At 40.3% G+C, this 24,919-nt stretch overlaps 1 protein-coding gene across 1 annotated transcript in view; it reads left to right on the forward strand.

The window, feature by feature from the left end:
* Positions 1-24,919, forward strand: part of TAF4B (TATA-box binding protein associated factor 4b) — a 73,587-nt gene that overhangs the window by 42,164 nt on the left and 6,504 nt on the right. Inside the window, exons 11-14 of the mRNA XM_086609238.1 lie at positions 1,453-1,583; positions 7,164-7,289; positions 8,349-8,405; positions 21,011-21,130. Coding sequence (XP_086465364.1) covers positions 1,453-1,583; positions 7,164-7,289; positions 8,349-8,405; positions 21,011-21,130 — 434 coding nt within the window. The remainder of the gene's footprint in view (positions 1-1,452; positions 1,584-7,163; positions 7,290-8,348; positions 8,406-21,010; positions 21,131-24,919) is intronic.

The raw sequence follows: 24,919 nt of genomic DNA on the forward strand, positions 1-24,919 counted from the left end.
TGGCTGGCGTGGTAGCTGTTCCATGTTAATAGTAATAATAATTCATGTCTTAAATGAAAAGTGTTTTAATTGCAAGGAGAAGAGTACTGTTGGGGAGTACAGCAATTCAGAAAATGAACTCCTCTACTCTTGAACCACGCCCTCTTTGCTTTAGGAAGTGTGCGTGTGTGGAGGGAGGTCTTGAGGTTTGGGGGGTTTTGCTTTATCTTTAAGTCCATGTTACAGTATTCTGATAGTATAGTGGGAAACTGCTGAGGAAGCATTGAAAGGTGCTTGAGCAAAACAAGCTTTGCACTCAGCTAAGGTACAGGCCAGTGCTTACTGGCCAAGATCAAACAGTGGGAACGCTTTGATCGTATCTCAGAAGGCATTGTAGATTCTCCCTGTCTTGGTGAGATTGTTATTCATTTTCAGTTAGAGTAGCAAAGGCAAATGAAATAGGTGATTAGTTTTTTTACAGTGTACTGTTTATCCATTCTTAACACTCCACTCAGTCATAAATACCAGAATGGGTTTCGAAGGTGTACTGTATATTGCATCATAAAGTATTACAGCGCCGTAAATGCAGCGAGGGTCAAGGAAAAGGCACTTCTGACGGGTACGATGTACGAAGTGTGTGAAACTGCTGCCTGCCGTGCCTACCAGGGAAAAGCTGCTGCCAGCCAGGTGTCTTGATGGAGTTGCGTTGAGTGATCGATGGTGTCAACCACGGGAAGGCTTCTCTGTCGACAGTCTGCAGCCGCAGGGAGGTTGTGGAGGTGATGCCCAGCTCTGGGCACGGAGCTGGGACAGCTTTGCCTGGAGCTGTTGCCAGCCTCAGTCGCAGCTGCTGAAACACAGAGGCAGTGGTAGCCTGAGAGAAAAGGTTGAAGGTGACGGCATGATGACCCTGGCTGGACTTGATCCGTGTTGTCCGAGCTGCTGCCGTGGGATGATTGGGTCTGTCTGCCCTGTGCCGGTCGGTGGAGGCAGGTGAGGGGGTCCCAGAGTGCCTGGAGTGCGCTGTGGAAACCATCCCCGCTCATTGAATAAATGTCATGAGTTGTTAACAAGCACGGTGTCAAGCAGGGCAAAATGTAATTCTCCATTTTTTTTTAATTACTGGAATTAACAGAATATGGCACTAATTTCTACAGCTACTGCTTCTCCCCCTCCCCGAACATGAAGCTTGATTTGTGTTCTTATTAACTTTGTCCTATAAATGACCTTGCAAGGAGAGTGGTTCTGGAGGCTAAGTGAAACAATGTCTATATTTTCTGAAGCTCCAGGCTAAGTTTTATTAATGTAATGTCTAAGATCTTTGAAGTTGTGACTTTACCAGGAAAATCATAATCTCCAAACCTTTATTCATAATGGGTATGACTTCCAGGGGGAACAGAATACCTGCTGTGCTAATTATTTCAATTATCAGCTACTACTAAAACACGTAATGGATTTTCTCTGCTTCCACAGGTAAAAGGCATGACATTATGGAACTTAACTCTGATGTTGTGAACTTGATCTCCCATGCTACACAGGAGAGATTACGAGGGCTCCTAGAAAAACTAACTGTAATTGCTCAGCACAGAGTATCAACCCACAAGGTAAAGGAAATCATTAAGCAAGTTTTGCACCAAAGTTTTCCTGCTTTGCAGCCTTGAAGGTAAACCTCTTCCAAGCATAGGCACATCATATGCAATATGTGCGTTTTCAGTATCTACCAAAGGCTGGTTTTGTTTTAACTGTTCATAGCCTCTAACTGTTCCTTACATTTTCCATTCGGCTTGTTGGATAGGTGCTCTTAAAACCCAGCATAAGAGTGAATGCATGCATTTCTTCTCTTCCATAGAAGTGGTGGCTGTTTTACAAAATCTGTCTTACGTGGCAAATGTAAAGCTATTTTTGAATGCTCTTGGTGGTCGAGTTGATTTGTGTTTGCTTTATGCGTTTACTGTTGGTAGAACTGCAGTATTAGCTCAGTAAAAAGCCTTGGGAAACTGAATTGAGTATTTTATTTTTAGAGAGTGCTTCATGTGAAGGCAGAGACCCCTTTGATCTTCAGGTTTCTGGAACTTTTTTTCCACCAGGGCTACTTAAGATTCCCTCTCCTCCTTCTTGTATTAGCTCTATTGAATATAAAGTATATTGGGTTCTAGTAAGCCAGTATCCCTTAAGATGCTTGTATGGTACAAATGGGAAGCAATAACTTATTAGTGGCCACAATAGCTCTTTGAGACTTTTTTTTTTGTCATTAATAATAAGATATTAGTCCTTACTTTTTTCAGCATCAAGCTGTTTTAGAGAAAAAATTGCAAGTTAGAAGCAGATGTATCTGTCAACTCTTAAGTTCTTGTTTGTTTAGTTTTTTTTTTTACAGGAACTTTATACTTAATGAAATTTAACAAGAGCAACTAACTGATGGGATAGGAGTCATTTTTGTACTGAACACTTTTTATAGGCTTTTAAGCTCTGGAGAAGCAATAGTAAAGAGCAGGAACTATTTGGAAACTTTCAAGTATTTATAGTGATGTCTGGAGGAGTTGGAGTATGCTGTTCCTTGCCAGAAGAAGATGCAACAGAAAAATAAAAAATCAATGCAGAAAAAATATAGCATTTTTTATGAGAAGTCTTTAGAAATCTGCACATATTCTTTGTTGTCTGTCCAAAGTGGGAGATCCAATAGAGCTTGTGAGCGAAAGTGAAGTGGAAGCTGAAGTCCTGAGTAACCAGTAGGACTTAGTGTCTTGCAGATACCAAGGCCACAAGGGAATGTTTTTGGACAGTGGGCTTGATGGGGCTGATTTCTTTCTCGTTGAATTAAAGCGATAGAAAAACTGATAGGTTTTTATCTAATTGAATTGCCAGAAGCAATAAGATTGTAAGACTGCAATAAGCTTGCTTTCTTTTCTGCTTTTCTGAAAAACAAAACAAGCAAACAAAAGGGTAATGGGCATAATAATCCTAGAGGCTCAGGTACTCTCTGTCATTAGGAAGATGGTATTACATAACAGAGGAGTATCCTACAAGACTGTGTTTGTGAGTAATATTATTGAGAGGTGCTGACAGGCTTTTAGAAGTCTAAGCTCAAGAACTGAACACTACAAGGTTTTGGAGTCCTGTTAGTTATTTGTATATGTATTTACACAGCCCTGTATTCCATCTCCCCCAGTGCTTGCCCCTGTCCTCTTTTCCCTCTAGGCTATTGATAGGTAGCAGCATGCAATGTGGGCTCCATGTATTCAGAGAATTATCCAGAGCCTTTCCAAGAGAATTGGGTAGTTGCCCTGTAAGGCTTTGTATTGGCCTATCTTCATTACAAAAAGATGGACAGTAATAGGGATAGGTGTGGTGAAACCAAGGTAACTATTGTTAGGGTAGAAGTTGGTGTAAAAAGCCAGTAACTCATGGAATCATACTCAGGAAACTCTTCTTCTCAGTTTGCTCAACTCATGCCTAGCAGTTTATATCTGATGGGTTGCCCTGCAGAGAGAGTTGGCAGGGTAAGAGCTTCATACCATGCCACCATGTAGACTTGCTGACTTTTGCCTTTTTTTTTCTAAATTCAAGGGGAAAAAAAAATATATATATCATCGGAAGTTTCTAATTTAATTAGGATAAAACTATCATGGTGGTCTCTTTATCTGAAAGTAGGAATAGCCTTTCATATTGTTGTAAGCTGCTTTCTGTGCTGTGACTTGTTGCACTGGCTTTATAGAGTCTTGGTAAGACCATAAAGGCAATTGGCTAGCTGATTTGGCTCCTCAGCTGCTTCCCTCATATAATCTGGAGAACTGCTAAGATATAAGAGTGTGCATGTGACATAATGTGATACCCAAGACCAGAATTAATAAGGATAACTAAACAGTACATCGATTAAAAAACATTTTTGATGAAGGTGGTTTCAGCACATCATGAGATGACTGCTGTGCTCCTGTGTTTGGAGCCCGTGGGCATATGGCTGAGAGGCATGGTATGGTGCTGTGCTATAAACATTGCTCCATGAAAACATCTTCCTCATGTGCAGTAGCAGTAAAACATTGTTTTAATGTTTAAGGGGTGAGCTCTAAGTGTAGTGAAGGACTGAGAACTCCTAGATGTGAAAACAGCCAACCTCCTCCTACCCACCTGTGCCCCCATCAAGCTGCAGAGTGCAGAAGTAACTTATCAGAAGCTTTTCAGTTATTAAGTTGGTTTAGGAGTTGACTATATAAAAGCTAAAGCTTAATAGGTTCCCACATAGTAGCTGAGGCTCTGTAACTGCCAGTGTTCCTGCTCTGTCCTCAACAAAGCTGTTCAACGTGACTTAAATTGTTTAGATTTCATGGGAGCACTGATCTTTGTGGGATTCTCCTAAGATCTTTCCTGGTGGACTGAAGCAGAGTGAACCTTCCCTGTATGTGGGCTTTTATTTTGTGCCCCTGGACACGCAATACATTCCCGGTGCTAAAGTGCAAGCGGCTTAGTCAGGTTGTCACATACCTGCAAATGAATCTGAAACCTAAGGAGGAAGTTGCAGATCGCAGACAAGGCGTATAGCTGTTCTTGAACTTGTTGCCAGCTTGCTTCTCACTAAAGACATACCTGGGAATGCTTTGCTTCAATGCTGCATGTTTCAAATACGCGTAAACCTAATGAAAAAATTTTGGTAGGAATTGACTGTGCTTTAGAGCGCATCTGTGGAGAAGTCTTGAAGAAAAAGAAAAAAGTGTGGAGGAGTGAATTTCATAACAAGATGCCCTAATGTGCCATTGTTCTGTGAAAGTAATAGCTTCTTTCAGGATAGCGAAGTGAACTATGGGTTAGGTTTAGCTCGGTTAAAGTAAAAACAACTTTTTAACTGTCAACTATACAGCACCTACAAATCTAACGACACCCTGTATTGTGGTTACATGCTTTATTTATCACTAAGCTAAATTCTCTTCTCGGTTACACTTGTAACTTGAGTTTTGTTGGAATTGCACTGTTGTAGCTGGGGACAGTTTGGCCTTGTGTGAGGAAGTTAAACTCTTATATGGACAAAAACTGAACCAACTTGCTTCATCATAGCAGTAACAGCTACACCTTATGAACGGTATACAATATAATGTTTTCTGTCCAAACGATTCAGTACTAAATGATCACAGAGAAAAAGTTTATCGAGTAGGACAAAATATAACTGCAGGTGTTCCTGTTCTAAAAAGACCTGAAATAATGTATCTCAGAACAGTCGTTGCTGAGCTGGAATACTGTTATGAGTGCACCTGTTTCTTGTCCCATATAAGCTCATGGTAGTGCATTGGGGTGCTTCTGGTTGAGTGGCTTACATTCCTAATTGGCATAGGGTCTTGGATTTGGCTTTAAAAACATAAGCATCTAACTCCAACTTTGGGCATTCCAAAGCAAAACACTTCTAAACTTTGGCAAAAATAATTTTCTGGTAATACAGCTTTCTTCTTTGTCTCTTTAAAAGGATTTTGCGGCATGGTGGTGTGTTATTATAAACTGCTGCTTCAAATCAAATTGTACTACTGTACTGAGACTGACTCAAAGTAGCGTATGTTTTGTGGGGAGCAGTAAAAAAAAATCTCAAGTAGTAACAGAAGTCAGGTGATGGGGGAGGTTTGTTGGACTTTTTTGCAGAGCCACAGACTCTGATTGGGAAAGAAAGCCTCCTTGGTTGCAACACATGGTGTAGTTTGAGCCACATTGCTGATACATGACAGCGTGGTGGCTCATGGAAAAGGACCCAACTTAATACCAGAAGAGGGATTGATTTCATGCTCTGACTGGGTTGTGAGTATTCAAATTGGAAAACAGCGGTGCCCCATAAGAAGGCTTTCACTTTCCTCCCAGCTTTTAGAATTATATGACTGGGTGTGAGAAGAAGAGTCTGAGTATCATGTGTTTGAAAACTAAAAACTTAGCAACTGAAGTCACTGATAGTCCATATACTTAAAATATACCCTTGCCTAAAATACAGCTGTAAAATATGCTGTGCTTATTCCAGAACAGTTGTGTGTCAAGGTTGCTTCGTTAAAGTGTGAGACTGGGGTAGGGTAGAAAGAAAGGTTGCTGAAAGTATATGGTATGTTTAGCTGGTAAAAGCCCGAGGATAAATTTCTCAGGAAAAGCCAAGTTCACAAAGTAACAGAGAAAGAAGATGATTCTAGGACATGCATTAGAGTGGTACAAACAGGTGGCACAGATGTGCCCCGTCTAGAATGGGCTCCCTGCCTTTTTTTGCCTAATGCCCTCTGGCCAATGCATGGCTTAAATAACCTGTCTTTGGAAGAATAGAACAATAAAAATAAGCTTTTTGTTGCTGGTTGACCATGCTTTAGATCTTTCCTTTCTCTGTCTTGTTTCCTATCTAAAGTAAAACTAAACTCAGACTTTCCAGTGAGGGCAAAAATAGCATGAAAAACAAACTACTGATTGTTATTTTCTAGACCGACAGGACCATAGTCTTGTTTCAATGCATGCATGTCCAGTGGAACTATTCATTAGTATTCACTGGCCCAGCTTTGCATAAGGGGCTGGACCAGATGACCCACAGGTCACCTTTCAACATAAACTGCTCTGTGACTTGAGAGCATACACTGAGGCAAAAATATATATTCCTAAAGCTATAATAAACCATATATAATTTTCGTCACTTTCTCCACCCCCAAGATTCATTATAACTAGTTCAAAACTACCCTTCTGCCTCATAAAACCTCTTTTTGGAAATACCAAATGAGGCTTATTTCAAATTCTGGATTAAATGGCTGAAGCTAAAACACCAAACACTAGAAACTCAGATGTCAAATTTTTTTTTTCACCCTTTCTCTTTAAAAGGAAAAGTATATGATGTTCTGTTGCTTTTACAATTCTTTCTCCTCACAGCTTAACCTGTCCAGAAGACAGTCTTGTACATGTGTTTAGACTTTAGATTTAGACTTTACTGTTGTTATAGTCAATATAGACTAAATGTTGTTAATGTCACTTATTCAATAACCTCTTACTAGTAACAGATGCCAGGAAACATGCTTCAGTGGAAAGGAGATGTGTAAATGACTACCTACCACCTGAAGTCTAAGGCAGCCTACAGTTATCAGCTTTGAAAAATATAGTGGTGTTCTTTTCAGGCTGTTCCCATTTGGTTTATTAGCTCTACAGTGGTGTATATAAAAGTCTCCTTGTCTCTAACAAACTTCTCTTTCCAGGGGAGTGATAGTTACATCGTATCTAGTGACACCAGAGCACAGCTGAGATTTCTTGAAAAGCTTGATCACCTAGAAAAACAGAGAAAAGATGAAGAGGAACGTGAAATGTTGCTTCGAGCAGCTAAGGTAAGAACTTCACTTCTTGCTTTCCAAGGAAGTAGTGGTGTCCTTTAGACTGGTGAACATCTTCAGGTTTCTCCTATTTCTGCTTTAAATGTAGTAACCATTAACCGTGTAATTGGAAATCTGTAATGTTTAGGATAGCTTAGGCTATACAGAAGAGGATTTTAGCTTTTTACATTATGTAAAAAAATCACAGGAGCTCTTTCAAATATGTGGTGGGTTGAACTCTTCTTTTGAGGTTATTCCTACTAGTCAAAATGAAATAAGAGAAGTATTCACATAGCCATAAACATCCTTCCTGGCTCTATTTCTGGCTCTGAAATCGATATATCTTTCTCCATGTCTGTGTATGGCACCGTTCAAAAATATGGGTTCACTATGTTTGTTTAAGCTGGAGCCTGGTGAGATCCACTGCCCTGCCAGATGTATTTGTTTTGGGTAGTGAGATCAAAAGGCTAACCTTGGAGCTGGTACCCTAGCATCTGCGAAGCCCTGATGGAGCCACCGCTAGTACAGAATAAGTACCTTTCTTCCCCCTTTCCGCCCCTCAAGGACAGGAGCGAAAAAAAATAAAAGTATTAAATCGGTAGTTATTGCTCCTTGAGATGTGACTTGATCATCTTCTATTTGTTGTTTTTTCTGGTTTTGTTTCAAGCTGAATTCTGGAGCCCCTTGAGTGGAAGCCTAATCTAGACTTGCAGGAATCGTGTTGTACTTGCACGAGTACGACTCCCTTTCTTTCCTATACTTCATGTCCTTTTTAAGTGTCTGCTGCTGACATGAACAACATCATGCCTAGACTGGACCTGACTGACAGTGTTAGCATCATTTTCAGCTTAATCTTGCTCCAGGCTAGAGCAGAGGCAGCCGGCCCAGATGAGGAGGGGGGTACGCGTGTGTGCGTGGAGGGGGAGGGAAGCCAGTCTGGATTGAGGCGTTCACCCCTGGAGCTAAATCTTTCAATCACCAAAGAAAATTGTCAGTTATTAAATATTTTAACGGATATGATGGTGTTTGGATGCCAGTAATTTCTGTTCAATCTTTTTCCTCTTCCTTTGATAGAGCCGTTCCAATAAAGAAGATCCAGAGCAACTGCGGTTAAAGCAGAAAGCGAAAGAGGTAGGACTTCCCAGTTACCATGCTTGTCTTTGTGTGGTGAGAGAAGGTTGGCAGCCCTGTCCTGGCAATTAGGTCAGGGTTTATTTTGCTGCTGCATACCATTTGCAGAGGCCTTGGGGAAGGACAGGAACTGCCACAGGCAAGGGCAGTGCTTCAAATGAGGTCAATGAGTTATGAGCTCTCTTTTTTAACATTTTATTTTTGTAGTTTCAGTCCTGTCTAGAAACGGTCCTTTGTAAACTGCAGCGGTACACTTGGTAGGAATATAATGTGGGATTAGGGGGAAAAAAAAAAAAAAAGAAACTTTGAGATTTAGCATCTGGGACTGTACAATAGGCTACATTTTTCCAGGGTAATTGTTCGTTTTGTAAATCTGATACTGCTTATAATTCTTTGGCTGGGAGGCGGTACTGGGATTTAGTTTTAAATGGAAAACGCCTCTGGCTTTTAATTTTCTGGGCCCAGCAGTTTTCTGTTCTGGAATGGAGCCCTTGTTTCACACAGTTCATGTTTAGCTGCAGGGGTTTTAGTTTATAGCTTAGACTGGTTAAGCTTTTACTCCCAGAGGCCTCTGCATAGCAACTGTAGAAATCAACAAATAAGTTCATTTATGTCTGCAGCCTCCTCTCAGTAGCTGACTTTTTACATTTCCCAATATCCATTTCCTGACTTTTCTAGCCTGAGAGAAAAAAGCTCCACTAATTGGAGCTTATTTTAATTGAGCCTTAATATTGGATCTCACTGGAGTTGCCCCCAGAGCTACTGGGAACAGAATGAAATGAAAGTACCTAAGGTTGAAGATGTGTGTGCATGTGTATGTGTGTGTGAAATTTTTCACTTGACCTACAGATTCTTTTCCCTGCTGAATAAATCATCAAGCCTGTTCACATTTCTGATTAAGGATCTGACAGCAGACGATAATAAAGACAATTGAGGTGTGAGACGTGTGATACAGAGCTGAAGAAATTGGTTTCTATAGTTACTTGACTGATTTCATGCAATTTTTAAGGATCTTTGTGCTAAATGAGAGTGATTTTCTGAGCAACCTTTTTCCTTAACTGTGCCTCTTGAACTATGAAATTTGTTGTTGCTTAACATTGCTGCACTTGGCTCCTAGGTGCCAGCAGCAGCAGCAGGTTATTTATGAATGCTTTAAAGGCCCTTATTGTTTGGATTAATGTAGGAGCCCAGGCAAAACAAATGGAAATCCAGTAAAATAGTATTAGAATCAATGCTCTGAATTTGTACCATAGTAGAAGAAATTTGTAAAATAAGAGGAGAGAGAAAGAACTTGCTTTACTATCTATCTTTTAATTCTTTCTTTCTGCTTGCAACTCTTTCTTCATGCTTACAATCTGTGAGTACAAAATTGCCCTAAAGCTCTTCCCAGTTTGCCTCTAGTGCCACCAGGATCAACAATCAGTGGGTGATGCTAATTTGTCTTGTTTTGTAGATGGCTTTACCTCTGCATCATTTGGTTGTTTCTAGAGGTTCTTTCTTTTTATAAAACACTGCAAAGTGATTCATTTATGCAGCTTCTTTTCTCTTTTCCTCTGAACAATAGTGTGTAGGATCTTCAAGTATTCCGTGATTCGGATATTTAGAACAGAAAGAAGGTAGATATGTCTTTTGAGTCATTTTTTTAGATTGGTTCATATCGTTAATGAGATTTCTTTTTAAAAGTGGCATATAAGTGTACAGAAGAGGAGCCAGCAGAGTGGAGATGTCTAAGTTTAGTGTTTGAGTTCACCTCCTTCAGTGCATCTTGTCTTGTGCCAGACCAACACAGCCTTCATCTCACTTGTCCTGCGTATTTCTCTGTGCTGTGCTGCTCCCAGAGTGACAGTCTCCAAGTGCTTCACTAAAAGAGGAGGAGGCAGATGTGCCTCTTGGGACAACGCAGATTTTTGTATTGGTATTGCCTTGCCTTCCCCTCTGTCCTGCTGCTTTGCTCTCTGGAGAACAAGGCAGCCAGAACTTCTCCAGGCTTCACGTGCTGCATGGGAAACCTATGTTCTGGGACAGGGGTGTTTTCTTATCTGTGAGACCATCTCAAGCTTGACTAGAAGTGAGCCCAAATGCAGCTGGTCAATTTTTGCACTTTACTGATAGTTCGGAGATAAATGGTCGGCACACATTTGCATTAAAAAATGCAGACATGAGTAGAGCTGCAATAAGAACAAAATAAAAATCAACAAATAACCAAAAGCTGAAACTGGTGAGGCAGAAGCACAGTGCATACTGGGCTGAAAGCCTGAAAAGACTTGCCATTGTCTGTCTGTCTTGTCGTGTTGTGAATGTAGCCAGCTCCTAAGAAACCACACTTGGGAATTTTGATGCCTCTGTCAGCTGGAATCAGATGATTTCCGGGCCACTCTGGTTGAGTATCCGCTGGAAAGCCTGATCTGATCCACTTAAAGTTCTTTAAGAATTAATATGGGCCTTCCTTTCTCAAAGCTGTCTCTTATGTGTTGATGATGACCCCCGGGAGAAGGGAGAGGGTTTGGGGTAATGGCACTGGAGCACGTTCTAAAGCAATATTTCCCAAAATGCAGAGTGTACATCCTAACAATGAATACTTATAAATCCAGGATACGCTGTCATCCAGCAGCTGGAGGCAACATCTTAACATTGCTGGAAGTACATCCAGAGACTTGGCAGTGGATTCTTTTATCCAAAAGGCTATACATAATTGCTGTGACCTTTTCATCCCTTTTTGCATGACCCATTGCCTCAAACTTCCCCTATGCTAAGTCATTTACTTTCCTATATTCTTAGTCTATGTAGCTTGCAATGAATTAAGTCTTCATTTACTTCCCCCTTTCACCTGTTCCAGCAGATTTTAATACTTACAGAAAGTGCGCATTCCTTCTGAGACAGCTGCAAGGCTTGCCCCAAGCTGCTCCTTTGTGCACTCAAGAATTTTGTCCTTGCTCACCTCATGGGCCAGCTCTTTGTGCAACAGCATTCCCGAAGTCTGGGTAAAGTACCCCTGCTTTTCATTCAGCCTGATCTGCCACTTCAAGCTGAGAGGATACTGTCCTTGCGTTGTCCCTGATGCTTGCAGTTTTAAACCATAACTTTCTTTAGGTTCTTTCTGCTGTTTCCTGTTCTACTTTCAACTATGCTTCCAATTACAAAGATGTTCAGTTGATAAAATTCTTGTAGCTCTGTTTATAGTTTATATCTAACTTCACCCCTTTTCTGGAATGAGCTTACTTAAGTTGAGTAGGTGTAGGATACTGTCAAATGCACAAGCACACCATATGAACAGTGCATCCCACAAGACCTGTAAAAATGTCAGTATTAAACAGTGTGTACTGTAAATTTAAATATAAACCTTGATCTTTTGTACTTCGGTTTCTCATCTTCAAAAGTGAGCGTGCTTGTAGTGTGGCTTCAGAAAGCTTAAGGCTGAGGCTGGGCAAACCTTTCAGACTGTAGTGTGCAAGATTGCTGCTTGGGGTTGAGCAGGTGAACAGGTACCGTACTGATAGCATCTTTGCTTATTCCATAGTAACTACCTTCATCTCTGCACTTACCTTGTGGCACCTTGCAGCATCTACTGGTGAATAAAGGTGAGCAGCCCCATCTTGAACTAGGGGAAGAAGTGTGTGGAGCAAGCACCTGATGGACAGCAGACTTGCCTGCCTCATTATTTGCCCTTCCAGCAGCTCTGCTCACTTACGGCTGCACAGGTCTTCCCAGTCTGCTGTTCCTGCCTGCTTGATGCACTTGTGCCTTTTGCTGTTACAGTTTTGACACAGATGTCACAAGATGGCAGCAGATGAGATGCAGAGAAAATTCAATACCTTTATTACTCCCACTGACTGGGAGGAAAATAGCAAACCCTAGTTTTTTTGTAGAGACAGAAAAAAAAAACATCAAAAACATCGGGGAAAAAGTCTACATGATTCCAGAGAGTTCCTGGGTTCTATGTAGTAATGGCTGAAATTTAGTTGTTCTGCAATACCTTTTTTCAAAAAATCATCTTTTTTCCCTATTTCATGTGTCCATCCTAACCTTCTCTTATTTCCTCTCGTGTTCTCAGATAATAAGTAACTGTGACCTGATTGTCTGCTGCTTTTCCTATTACCTCCAACTCACATATTCGAGCTGTTGGTTTCCTTTTTTCCTCCTACACCTTTTGTGCTGCTTCTGTGTTTAGTCTTCTGGACCTAATGGTCCAAATTCTTTAAGACCACTCTTGTGATAAGGGAAAAGGAAACTCCCTAGTTAACCATAACCTCTCAAAAACTCAAACGTGATACTGCGGGCAAAATAAGGTCTCATTGCAATGAATTAGCTTTTTGTGAGCGTTCAGTGACATCTTGAGAGCTTCTGCTTAATTATCTGGTTTATATTATCTTTATTGTTCTGTAATGTTTCTTACCTGCTTCTGCATGTTTGAAAAAAAAAAGCATGATTATTGAGCAGACATAAATTTTGTTACCTGCAGTGTAGCCCTGCAAAATAGCCAAGGGCTGTCATCAGAGATTTGGTGCGTTAAAAGTCTTGCAGAAAGTCAGGGATGGAAATCCTGTAAAGTATTAAAATGATTGAGCAAACTGAAAAGTGAACCAAATCCCAGTTTATGTAGCATTCATCTTGGTGTTTTGAAGGAGCATAAGACAAGAGCAGCTGACACACTGCATCGGATACCCTAAAACCAGCTGACTCTGAGATGATAGCAACTATCTTTAGTGAAAAACAAAAGCCGAACCACAACTCCATTAAGCTTGTTCTTGGATTTTCAAATGCCTTTTCTAAGTTTCTCTGAAAGACTATAATGGACATGTAACCTTGGATTAGAAGCTTGCTAACAGAGGAAATTTTAGGACTAAAATGCAACAAAAAGATGATAATGGAGAGCCAGAGTTCTGTTCCAAGAACGAGTGTTGGGTGGACTGCACGATGAGATGGAGAAGCCTGCAGGTGGGAGATAAGTCTTGAACATTCGCTAGCTTTGAGACCTCAAGAGTGAGTGAATGAGTACACAGTGTTACAGCAGCTGAAGATAACTCAAAATATCATGCGTTCAGAAGAATTGTGATTGGTTTTAAAGTAATGTCTTGCAACTGTCCCATTGTGACAATGCAGGTCTGCTGATGGTCACTGAGCAGTCTTCTCACATGTAATAGAATCTGAAACAAAACCTACAGAATATATGGCTTTGTTGGGATGTGCTGTAGCCTTTTCTCGGCCTTGCAACAAAAGTAGACTGGGCTGTGTCTGAAAACACACATAAAGAGAGCTCGATGCTGGATGCTAGACATCCAGGACCTTCTCTGGGCCTCCAAGGAAGTCAAGCTGATGAGACTGCACAGGCGAAAGCATGCTCCAGGTGTTCTAGAATACACAGATGTGCATTGATAGTTGTTAAACAAAATGACAAAAGAAACCCCAAACTAACAACCCTCCTAAAAGGAAATACACACTCCACACTTGGGAAATTTTTAACAAGAATGGGCAAAATTAGGAGTCAAGAAGTCACTGCACTCTGGACGTTTTTCTTAAATTCGATGGGAACCTAGTTATTTATATATTAGAGAATGTCAAATATCAACTGAAGGATTTTTTTTTTCTGTGGGTAGGTTATTTCATGGCTATCCTGGAGAAAGTTTCTGTTGTTCTCTGAACCATGTTATTGCACCCTTTGGTTCTAGACAGACAAGACACCTGGTCTTGGGGCAGACAGCCACAGCAGGGGCTGTTCTGCCACTGAAGCATACCTACAGTATTACAGACAGCCCTGTTTAAGTTAGGACTGCTTATCAAACCAGTGTGTGCTATTCTGCCTTTCTGCTGTTAAATCTAAATTACAACAGAGGGAAAAGTCAGTGGAAACTAATTGTATGGCTAATTAAAACAGTTTGAAAGGAAGCAATTGCAAGAAGAGAAATTGCATTATAGGCAAGAGGAAAGGATGGTACATGTTTAAATATGCAGCCTTCAAATGTCAGTTTTCCTCAGAGAACGTCCCCCATATGAGAAGTCTGCTATTCAGCTGCATTCAACCTGTAGGGCAGAAAATTTTCTATAGGAAAGGTAGAGGCTGTAGGCAGTAATGCTCATTGAGCTTTATGGCAACCAGTGCGAGAGGCATGGGATTGAAAACAGATTTTTAAGGTTTATTTTTCATTTTCATCACAAGTTCCTTAAAATGCTTAAAGGGAATGCGAAAAAATTGGAGTTCTTTTTTTCCAAAGACAATGAATGGAGAAGTGACTGGGAGCAGTAGAGAACTTTCAAAGCACTAAATGGAGGACACAATGAAACCCAGTGAAACTTTGAAAAAGATGGTCAGAAAAAAGAATGGATAGAGAGAAGAGAGAGAAGTTGGTTCGGTGGGATAAGTGGCCCCACTTAAATGGTACCTCAAAATTCAGCTCTTTAAAAATGTACGGTAAAAGGCAATAGGAAGGACCGTGTAGGTATTCAGGTTCCTTTTTCACTGGCGCAAGCTCACAGTCACTTTGACTTACTTTGGATTTTAATATTCATTAATTTATTGTTAAATTTCTTTATTGTGGAAGCTGAAAGAATCAGCAGCTTCTGCCTCTTTTGTATGCTTATGTTCCTTGGTTTTTTCCCCCCGCAAGTCTTACACAAATTCTTGTTCATCTATGTTAGTGCTTTTATTACTCCTGATGTACTTACTGCACACATAACCCTTAGGCATACATTAACTTGTCTTCAGCCTTCCCTGGTTTCCTTTCCTGCCAGTTTTTCTGTTACTTTAAATATTTATTTAATCTGTCCCATACTCTGTCAGCCTGCAATGTCATATGTGGAGACATCCCCACTTTTTTCTTGATATTAAACCCAGCATCTTGTACATACGCTTTTTAGTCTTTCCCTTATATTAATTATAACCAAGTCCAGAATTGTGGTGTTTAGCTTCCCCATCTGTCTTCACAGCATTTCTTCTGAGCTCATGTATATCCATACGGCTGTATTTATTTGTTATTGCATTGCCAAGACTATTTTTGGGGTGGTTGTTTGTTGTTGTTTTTTTTTTTTAACATAAGTTCCTAGCACTTAAATCTGAGAAGTGGGGAAAAGAAATCTCTGTTTATTTCCTAGTACTTTACATATTGAAACTCTTGCAGAAGTGGGCAGTGGTATGACTTTCTTGAGATGCACGTCATGTGCCAGCATCATGCTGGACAAGTGCCACCTGTTTGGCTTTTCTTCAGCCTCAGACCTGTTACTGCTCTGTTACTGTGTGTGCCCTGGCTAATACAGATGCTCAGTTTCTTGTCTCTACCTTTAGAGAAATCTTCCCTGGTAAAACTATTCTTGAGGATCTAGAGAGTAAAGGGTTTTATGTGCTTCGTCTTCTCTGAAAGCTTATACCAAATACCCTGCTCTGCTTTGGGTACTTGTGACCAGACATGAGGATTTTCATTACTCGTTTTTGAAGGTCCAATGTGTATTCAGCTAGGTAGCTCTTCTGTTTCCTCCCTTCAATAATACAACCACATGCTGCTGTACACACCATAGATTAGCTGGTGTGAATTTGTTGACTTTATTTGTAGTACAGTATACATTTTCCTTTCTTCGATTGTGTTTAAGGATTCTTCCTTGCAGTGTTTAGGGAAAATCTTGAGAGATTTGCGTAACTTGGAATTTTGGATATGTGCTAACAACCATGTACCATGTACTTTATAACTGAAAGGATTTAAAACCAACTTGCAGTATTGCTTTAAAAAAAAAGTCTCGGCATCTCATAGCTGAAGTACTTCTTGTCTTCTTACACAACTTGAAATTTAATTTTTAATATTAAAATGCCACAAAAATGTCATTGGTGTAGTAGTAAAAATAGATTTTGCATATTTTCTGAAATGTGAAGTATGAGACATAGACATAAGTGAGAGAGAATTTCTGCGAGCAGGAAAAGAAATATTTTTCTCAGTAGAGGATTGAGCGAAGAACAGAGAGGTCAATTTTAAAACCTTTCATTTTGTGTGATTACAGCCATGCTGCAAATGCCATTTCACTATAAGGGAGGACTTTAAAACATACCTTACTTCTTGATTTGTGCTGCAGGTCAGATTAACTAAAATGGTTATTGTGTCACCCTAGAGATTCCTGCTCGCTGCAAGACCAGACTTTAAACCCTATTTTTATTATTAAAAAGGCCAGCAGCAACAAAGACTATTTTGCAAGTTCTGAGACGTTTTCATAGCAATTTGATCTTTATACACAGGTTTTTAGAACTCTTTGTACTGTGATTCTTAGCATATGTAAAAATCAGAAGGGGGGACAAGGAGCATGAACATTCATTTGCCTCTTGCCTGGAGACTGTCCGCTCTCGATGCCCTTCTTGAGGAATGAATTTTGAACGGAACATACGTTGGTCTCCTGTGTCGTGGTGGAACAGCAGCATCTTTCAGCAGATGAAGGAGGGCAGGTTGAAGGGAAACCTGCTAGTTCGTGGGTCCGATCTATGGCGCAGGTTCCCCCTGCTCCTCTTGAATTGCCATTACGCACTTCTGTCTTCAAGGGGAAAAAAACCATCTGTTATCAAGATACAAACCTGAGTATGACAGTTTCTATTTGTATCCTATTTTAGGCAGAGACACCAATATTAGTAAAACTGGCCCCTAGAAGGGAAACAATACTAGATGCAGCTTCTCTATGTTATATTTTAATAAAGTGTATGTACTACTTTTACTGTTTCACTTGCTGCAGTGATCTTTCTGCCCTAACTTGTGTGCTGCAAAATTGTCTATTAAAGAAAGATTTGACTGAACATTGAGTTGCCTCTTGCTCTTTCCTAATCTTGTTCAAGAAAATCCGGCACTAGTTAGCCAGCCAGTATCCTCGGGTATCCCTTGATGTTATCTGCCTGTCTTCTCCTTATCCTGTGCTTTTAACTGCTCACACAATGTTTGGACATTTAATCTCACACTTTTTAATGGAACAAAACTTGATGAAAAGATGATTTTTCTGGCTTCAGCAGAGTAATTTGGATGCCTGCCCATATTGCTTAATGGGGATCTGTTGAGTCCATTATGGAGATGAGTATTTAAATTTATTTGTCTTAATTATGTTCTCAGAAAAATCCCCGAGATGTCTAGAATGCAACAAGACTATGGTTTCTTTTTTTCTTTTGCTCCAAAACCCTGATGAGATTCTGACCAATTTGAAAAATCCTTTGACTGATTATGAGGTGGAAAACATTTTGGGGAGATTAGATGATGGTAATGACATGCGTTTCCAGCATTGTCTTGGGAACCGCGTGGTCAAAGATGTATCAGTTCAGTTTCTAGAAAGTGTCTTTTTCACACTGTCCACCAAGTGTCATCCCCTCCTTTGTATCGATGAGGTTTCTGCCGGCACTGCCCTCCAGCAGCAGTGCTCCCTTCTGCAGGGCGTCTGTGTTGGCAGCACACTTTGTCAGCTTGAGTTGTGTGGGGTAAATGGTGATGGTGCCCAGACCCCATGCAGCCCTCAGCCGGAGCAGTGTTGTGATACTCCACCAAGGGGCACTCAACCCACCCAGCCCCCTCCAACCCGCACTGGTGCCAACACAAAGTCCCCTCAGAATTTAATTCATAGCTCTGCCTCTTGTCCTCAGTCTTTACCGTGGCTGCCCATCAATATCAGCTGTAAAAAGGAGAGGAGGGGTCTTATTTCAATGCTGCTTCAAGCCAGTGGTTTTCTTTGTCACTGGAGCCTTTTTTGGCATTTACTCTGGCCCCAGAGGGATGCCATGTGCATGGCACCTTGTAATGCCTCTTCTCATGGCAGGAAGACTGTGCTGTACATGTGACCACCGTGACAACTGAACTAGTTGCTAGCAGGAAGGTGTACTTCCACAGGGGTGCTCTGTAGCTGCCTGTAAGTGAGGGTGGCTCCAGGTGTTGGAGGACTGGACCACTGGGGCTGGAAGTCAGCATCTGCCTCTGCCAAAGAATCTCAGCATTTTATTGCTCCTGATTAATCCAGGGAGCAATGAAGACATTGCATAAAAGTAGTCATTATGAAAGCCTCAGTGTTTCACAGAATTTGTGAAGTTTCAAATTACTTTTTCAGATTCAGTCTTATTTCCCCTATTCTTGACTGATTGCAATGTGCTCTTGAATATAAATATGCATGTGTAAGACTGAGATTAAAATGAAGTTTATGTTAAACACCTTATGCTGGAGCACCTCTTCTATGAAGACAGGCTGAGAGAGTTGGGGTTGTTCAGCCTGGAGCAGAGAAGGCTCCAGGGAGATCTTATTGCAGCCTTCCAGTACTTAAAGGGGGCCTACAGGAAAGCTGGGGAGGGACTTTTTACAAGGGCGTGGAGTGATAGGACAAGGGGCAATGGATTTAAACTGAAAGAGGGCAGATTTAGATTAGATATAAGGAAGAAAGCTTTTATAATGAGGGTGGTGAAACACTGGAAGAGGTTGTCCAGAGAAGTTGTGGATGCCTCATCCCTGGAGGTGTTCAAGGCCAGGTTGGATGAGGCTTTGAGTAATCTGGTGTAGTGGAGGTGTCCCTGCCCATGGCAGGGGGGTTGGAATTAGATGATCTTTAAGGTCCCTTCCAACCTAAACCATTCTGTGATTAGGAAATTGCAGAACTGTAGTTTTCAAGTTTAAGAGACAAAACCTACAGTCTCTAAAATATTCTTGAAAGAAATACTTTGAAAAAAGACAAAAATCCCCAACATTCAGAACTGAAGTAATTCTGATAAATACAATTATAAATGTTTACGCTCCACACAAATGCAAGAATAGTGTGTGTGGTAAGTGAGTGATGATATCTAGTGTTGAAATAGTACTACTACATTTCTGTAAGGAAAAGCCTACATAGTGTGATCAAAGCCGGCTTGCAAATGGTGTTATTTTCATAACTAAATCATTGGTCTCATCTTCCAAAAGAAAAACCACCCAAAAAAACCCAAACAACTACTTTCAACATATGTATGTCATAAGTCTTGCATTCCTAGATTTCTGTTGAAAAATCTTGAGTCTGTGTATAGTTTGAGTCTTACAGGACAGGATGTCCTTTTAGGAATCTTGCACTGAAATATATTTTTCTTAAAATAGCCTAGCTGGCTGCAATACTTGGTGTGAAGCTGCCAGCGTCACTACAGTAAGAACAAGTCTTACCAATCTGAAGTAAAATAACAGACTTGACAAAAATAAAAACAAACCCAAACAAAAAAAACCAAACTAAACAAAACCAAAAATTTGGATTCTTACTTAAGTAGTAACAAGAGGGGGAGTAATGCTGTGTGGGGCTACGAGCTCAGTTTTTAACCAGCTGAATTTCTCTTCTCCAAGTGGGATCTCTCAGAGCTGAAAAGCAAGCAAAAACATAGTGTATTGCAAGCTTAGTAAGCAAAATATCTGTACTGACTGAATGAGAAATTCCAATTAGTTGTGTTTTTTGTTTTGTTTTTTTTTATTGAGTGTGGGGTCGAGGGAAGGGAGGAGAGTTGGATGCTTTGCTACCATGATAGGGCTGCGCTTTCTTTAAAGACTTGGACATGCATGAATGTAGAGAATTCACATCCAAACAGATTTTGTAAGTCCTGGGAGTGGAGAGAACTCCTTAAGCAGTTCTAGGTGCATGTCAGATCATTTAAGGATTCACATCAAACCTGGAGGTTTGTATTTAAAGACAAACTCAACCTGAGTAAATAGGAAAGCCTTCTTCCCTACAGAGAGAGAGAATGCACTCCCTTCCACCCATACTTCAAATTGGGCAGCTGGCAAATCTGAAAGCAGCGTGGTTGCATTAGCAAGGTGGCCAATCCAAGCTAGTAAGTCCATTAGCAGACTCGACCGGGCTGCGCTCCAGAGCAGCTGGTATCTATAGTCATAAAACAGAATGAAGTAGTATGTACCTTGAAATGCAGAGGTAAAACTGTTGTTTTTTTTTTTTAATCCTATTGACTGTGGGTTTCTCTCCCATCCCAAGTTTACCTAACCCAGGCGAAGGTTGTTTCTAAGGATTTCTTTGTCTTTAACAGTTTTTGGAGGCGAGTGAAAATAAATGTATGTAGTGTATCTCTAACTTGCTTCATATGTGCCTGAAGATTCAAATATGTACTGGGAAAATAAAGATCAGTGAACTGACAGCGTCCTGTTCAGTTGGATAATAAGATGTTTCAGAATGGTAATATTGAGTGCTGGGTTCGGGTAATACAGCATGAAGAAATTGAGTGTCTTGCTTGTGTAGTCATGAATTGAGATTTTGAATTGAGAATATGCCCACTTCACAGAACTTCGTAACTTCAACTTTTAATACTAATCTGACCTCATAAACCAGTTCTGATCAATGTTTTCTGTTAATCAGAAATGGTAAAGTTTACGAGCTGAGGAACCAGCAGCAAGGCTCCTGTTAAGTCTGCGTTGATACCACAACGCGATCTCCATAAAAAATGTTCCTTATGCAGTGCTATCTATAGGGCCATTAGCGTTAAGCACAACTGAGTATTGGAACCTGTCAAAAGTGTCCAGAAAGACAGGAAAAGATGTTGTGATGTACATTGTTTCAGTAGGGACTGCAGAGCTGTCTGAAGCTGCCGTAAAGAGAACAAAGACCTTTAGAATACTGTATATCATAATTAACGTAGGTGTTTTCTTTCAAATTAGATGCAACAATTGGAGCTAGCACAAATGCAACAGAGAGACGCCAACCTCACAGCTTTGGCAGCCATTGGACCAAGGAAGAAAAGACCATTGGATTCGTCAAACGTTGCATCTGGGCTGGAGGTACGGAGATGACTTGCATGTTGTTGTATCTTCATACTGAATTATTTTTGTCCTTCCCTGCAGGGAGAAGTGAGAATTCTCTTACACAAAAAGGCTGGTTACTTACTGTAAGAAAACTAGTCTGTGCATTAGATACTTTAAAGGATTGTTTCTGGTAAATTTGATGGAGATGTTTAATTATGTGTTATAGGAAGAACTATGGATAAATCACTGTGTGTAAAAGACTGAATGAAATGATGGCTCAGAGAAACTTATGTCTGCAGTGGATGTTAACAAAGCTGTGGTGGTCTTCCACAGCAGCTAGTTGTTATGGCCCCTCAGTTGAAGTCATGATGGCTGTTTTGGATGGCTTTTGAAACTGCTCTTGCTTTGACATTTGGCTGTGGACTTTTTTCTATACACATAGGGACTCTTTTCAAATATACCGTGAGTTTGCCTTGGCTAGATCCCCCCAAAAAGCAATAAATAAATAAAGCTCTACCATTCAGTTCCTGCAGTGAGCCAGATCACCTTTTCTGGCTCATGCTGCATTTTAAAAGTGCCTTGAAGGTGCTTTTAACAAATCTTGGTCTGAACAAATCTCTTAATGCTGTGCTAGAGATTAACTGTTTCTGGGACCTGGGAAGCTCACGGGGCTGCAGAAGTTCTTTCCAAGGAGACTGACAGCTTGCTTCTCTTACTGATCGTCTTGGCTGGAGGTGGGAGAAATGCGTTACGGGCTGTCATTCAAGTGTTGTTGCTGGTTTTGCCCCTCTTTCTTCTGAAGCCTCAACATTGTCCAAGTGAATGGCTGATTGGCCTGTGACCCAAGCATGGTGAACAGAAGCCTGGAGGGTATCTCTTGTGTGGAAGAGGTGATGGTAGAGTTGTCCTTTGTGATAAACCTTAAGTTTTTTTCATTTTTGTGGCCGAGGAAGCTTAAATAGATGCTAGGATTGAAAATACTCCGGTGGTTTTGCATGCTGGAGTCTGGAAGAATGTTGTATAAAGCTCAAGTATTTGCAGCATAACTGAGATGGTGGGACAGTGGTGACATCTCTCCTGTAGGTTTTCTCTCAGCCTGGGCTGTGACAAGAGACCTCTCTAAGGAGGTGAGGTAGACCTGTTTCTCTGATTTTTTAATTTTTTTTTTTATGCAGAGACACAATTAGCTCCTTGAATGTTCCCTGTTTACCACAAGTGAAGTGAAGGAATCTGTATCTAAACAAGCTGCAGAAAGCAGTGTTCCCAGCTTTTGAGTAGCTATTCTTCACTTCAAAGAAGTTTTCTAATGCACTTCACATGAAGCTGAAGATACAGTTATTTTTTTGTAATACCACTGGCAAAACTTGAAAAAATAAGTCTAGCACAAGAACAGTTTTCCTCATCCTTTTTTCCTCTTCCCCCAAGCTTCTATCGAGTAACTATTCCTGTTCTTCGTAGTGGTTTTCTGTAATTATGGCCAGATTTGTTTCTGAATATTTAACAGGTCTGCCTGTTAGGTACTTTTCAGTTATTTCTCATCGTCTGCGGTGTGTCTGCTTTATTAAAAGCTTCATGAGACTGTGCTAAAGTGAGACAGGTAAGTGTTGCTATTGAAAGGTGGTGATCCATTATTTACGTTGCCAATTTAAAAGAATGTGGACATAACATGCCTAAAACTGACCGTAAACTTTGACAGCATTTCATTGCCACAAATTTACCTGCTGTATTTGAAGATGCTTCTCCTATAGGTTGCCTTACTAGACTGAGTTGTAAGGATCGTAGGTGAATGTAATTCTGCCAGTGAAACTACTTTAGTTTCTCACATGCAGTCTTGCATTCCAGTGCCTGATAGTTTGCTTTCTGGTAGCATGAAGCATATTCTTCACAGATCTTTTTTCTTTTTTGTGAAATTATGCAGGATAGCAAACTTGAGAAAGATGTTTAGACTTAGACTTTTAAGTGTCCCAATATATCTGAGCAGGATTTATAAAAGGCTTAAGACTTCTCATGTAGAATAAAGAATGGTTTTGACAAACACTCTCTAGTTCAAGAAGCAGAACATTTGTAATACATTCATGATAACATGGCAAAACATCCTGAGCAGTAAACAACATTCCATTCTTCAGAGATGAAAGGAGGTCTTTGAAACTGAAAGCAAGTAATGTACGGCCTTAGGCTGATACACATTTGGGCATCTTTAAAATCATCTTTTGGGCAACCTGTCTGAGAATAATTTAAACAGGCAGGATGTACTTTCTCATTTCAAATTGCAAATACAGACAGCTTTACTCTCAAGTAATCTTAAATGTCAGAACTTCCTGACTATGCAATGGCAAGGAGTAAATCTGTGCATAATACTCCTGTGACCTGTTTTTTTTTAAAGCCTAATATCTTGGTAGACAGATATGATGGAAAAAGTTATTCCTGAATATGAATGATCCTTTGACAGTATTGAATGAAATCACTGATGGTAACTGCATTTGTTTTTTTAACTAAGGCTTCAACTTTCCTTGGATAATGTTCTTTGTACAAAGTTTTTATCTTATGTCCCTGTTAAAGTTGACTCTGTTCAGCTTCTTTTTATCATTGCAATAATTAAAGGAATTGTTTCAAGCCATTATTGATGAACTAACTACTACTAACTACTGAAGCCCTAAGGTATTTGGGGAGGCAGGGAAGAAATAATCAGTTACAGTGTGTATTAAAGAAGCGAAACTCTACAAGCAAATTTGTTATGTATTCACCTTTCTTTTTTCAGTACCAAAATGTAATGGGTACTGGAAGAGTGCAGCCCAGCAGACCGGGTTGGTATGGATCTGCTACCTTCTGTTACAGTACCAGTAAGCGTGAAGGGTTAAGAACAGCATTTGATTAGCGTACCATGTTTCCTTTTTCCACAAATGAGTATCTGTGTCTATTTGGGATGGTTCTTCAGCCCTAGGTGTCAGCTTCCTCCATGCTCTGCCATTTGATTTTGCACCTCTTCTAGAAAGTCTTTTTCCTGGGATAGCTGAATGCCTGATTCCTGCACATTTGTCCTATCTCGTTATCTGAAATTCTGCTTTTTTTAGTTGGTCTTTTAAGGAGACCTGTTATGAGTTATTTTAATCTAGGAACTAGAACATGTGGTGACATGAGCACGTGCTTCACAAGAAGCCTGCTTACTGGCAGCCACATCACTCTATAGTGTGGCAGGTACCAAATAAAGATAGGTTCTTGCCCAGAGGAGTGTCTGTCAACTAATTGGGACCTAAAAGTAATGTAAAAAGGGTAAACTGCGTCTTGCCATGATTATTGCTGATGTATCGCTAAATTTGAAATAGCAGTAGGAGCAAATCCATGAAGATCATGGAATGAAAACATAAGGCTAATGCTCTAGGCCTAATTAAAACAAAACACACACACACAAAAAAGCATCGATATAATGGGAATGTTTTTCCCCTTCTGGTTTGAAACAATCGTTGGGGTAGTTTTGCACATTCTCTTGACTACAACTTAACATTTGAATGATATTGTTCAGAAAGAGTAATTTGAGAGCACTCTGGTAAGAAAATCCTACTATTGTGAAAATGTGTTAATGAATGCTAGTTGTATTCCAGAGGTGGTAATATCTTCATCTCTCTCATTCTGGTCTCTCTGGTCACTTTTGCGTACAATGACGGGGGGAGGCCTTTGGATTTCATTCATATATGTTTTCAGGTTTGTCTATTTGTTACCCATCTCTTTTCCTTTTTTGAGGGGCATGTGGTGAACAGTAATGAATTAAAAGGGTGGGGAGAATTGAAAAATAACTCATCTTGAGAAGGGAGAGCACTTCTAAAACTA

This window comes from Tauraco erythrolophus, chromosome 3, assembly GCF_009769465.1.
Source record: "Tauraco erythrolophus isolate bTauEry1 chromosome 3, bTauEry1.pri, whole genome shotgun sequence".
Lineage (NCBI taxonomy): Eukaryota > Metazoa > Chordata > Aves > Musophagiformes > Musophagidae > Tauraco > Tauraco erythrolophus.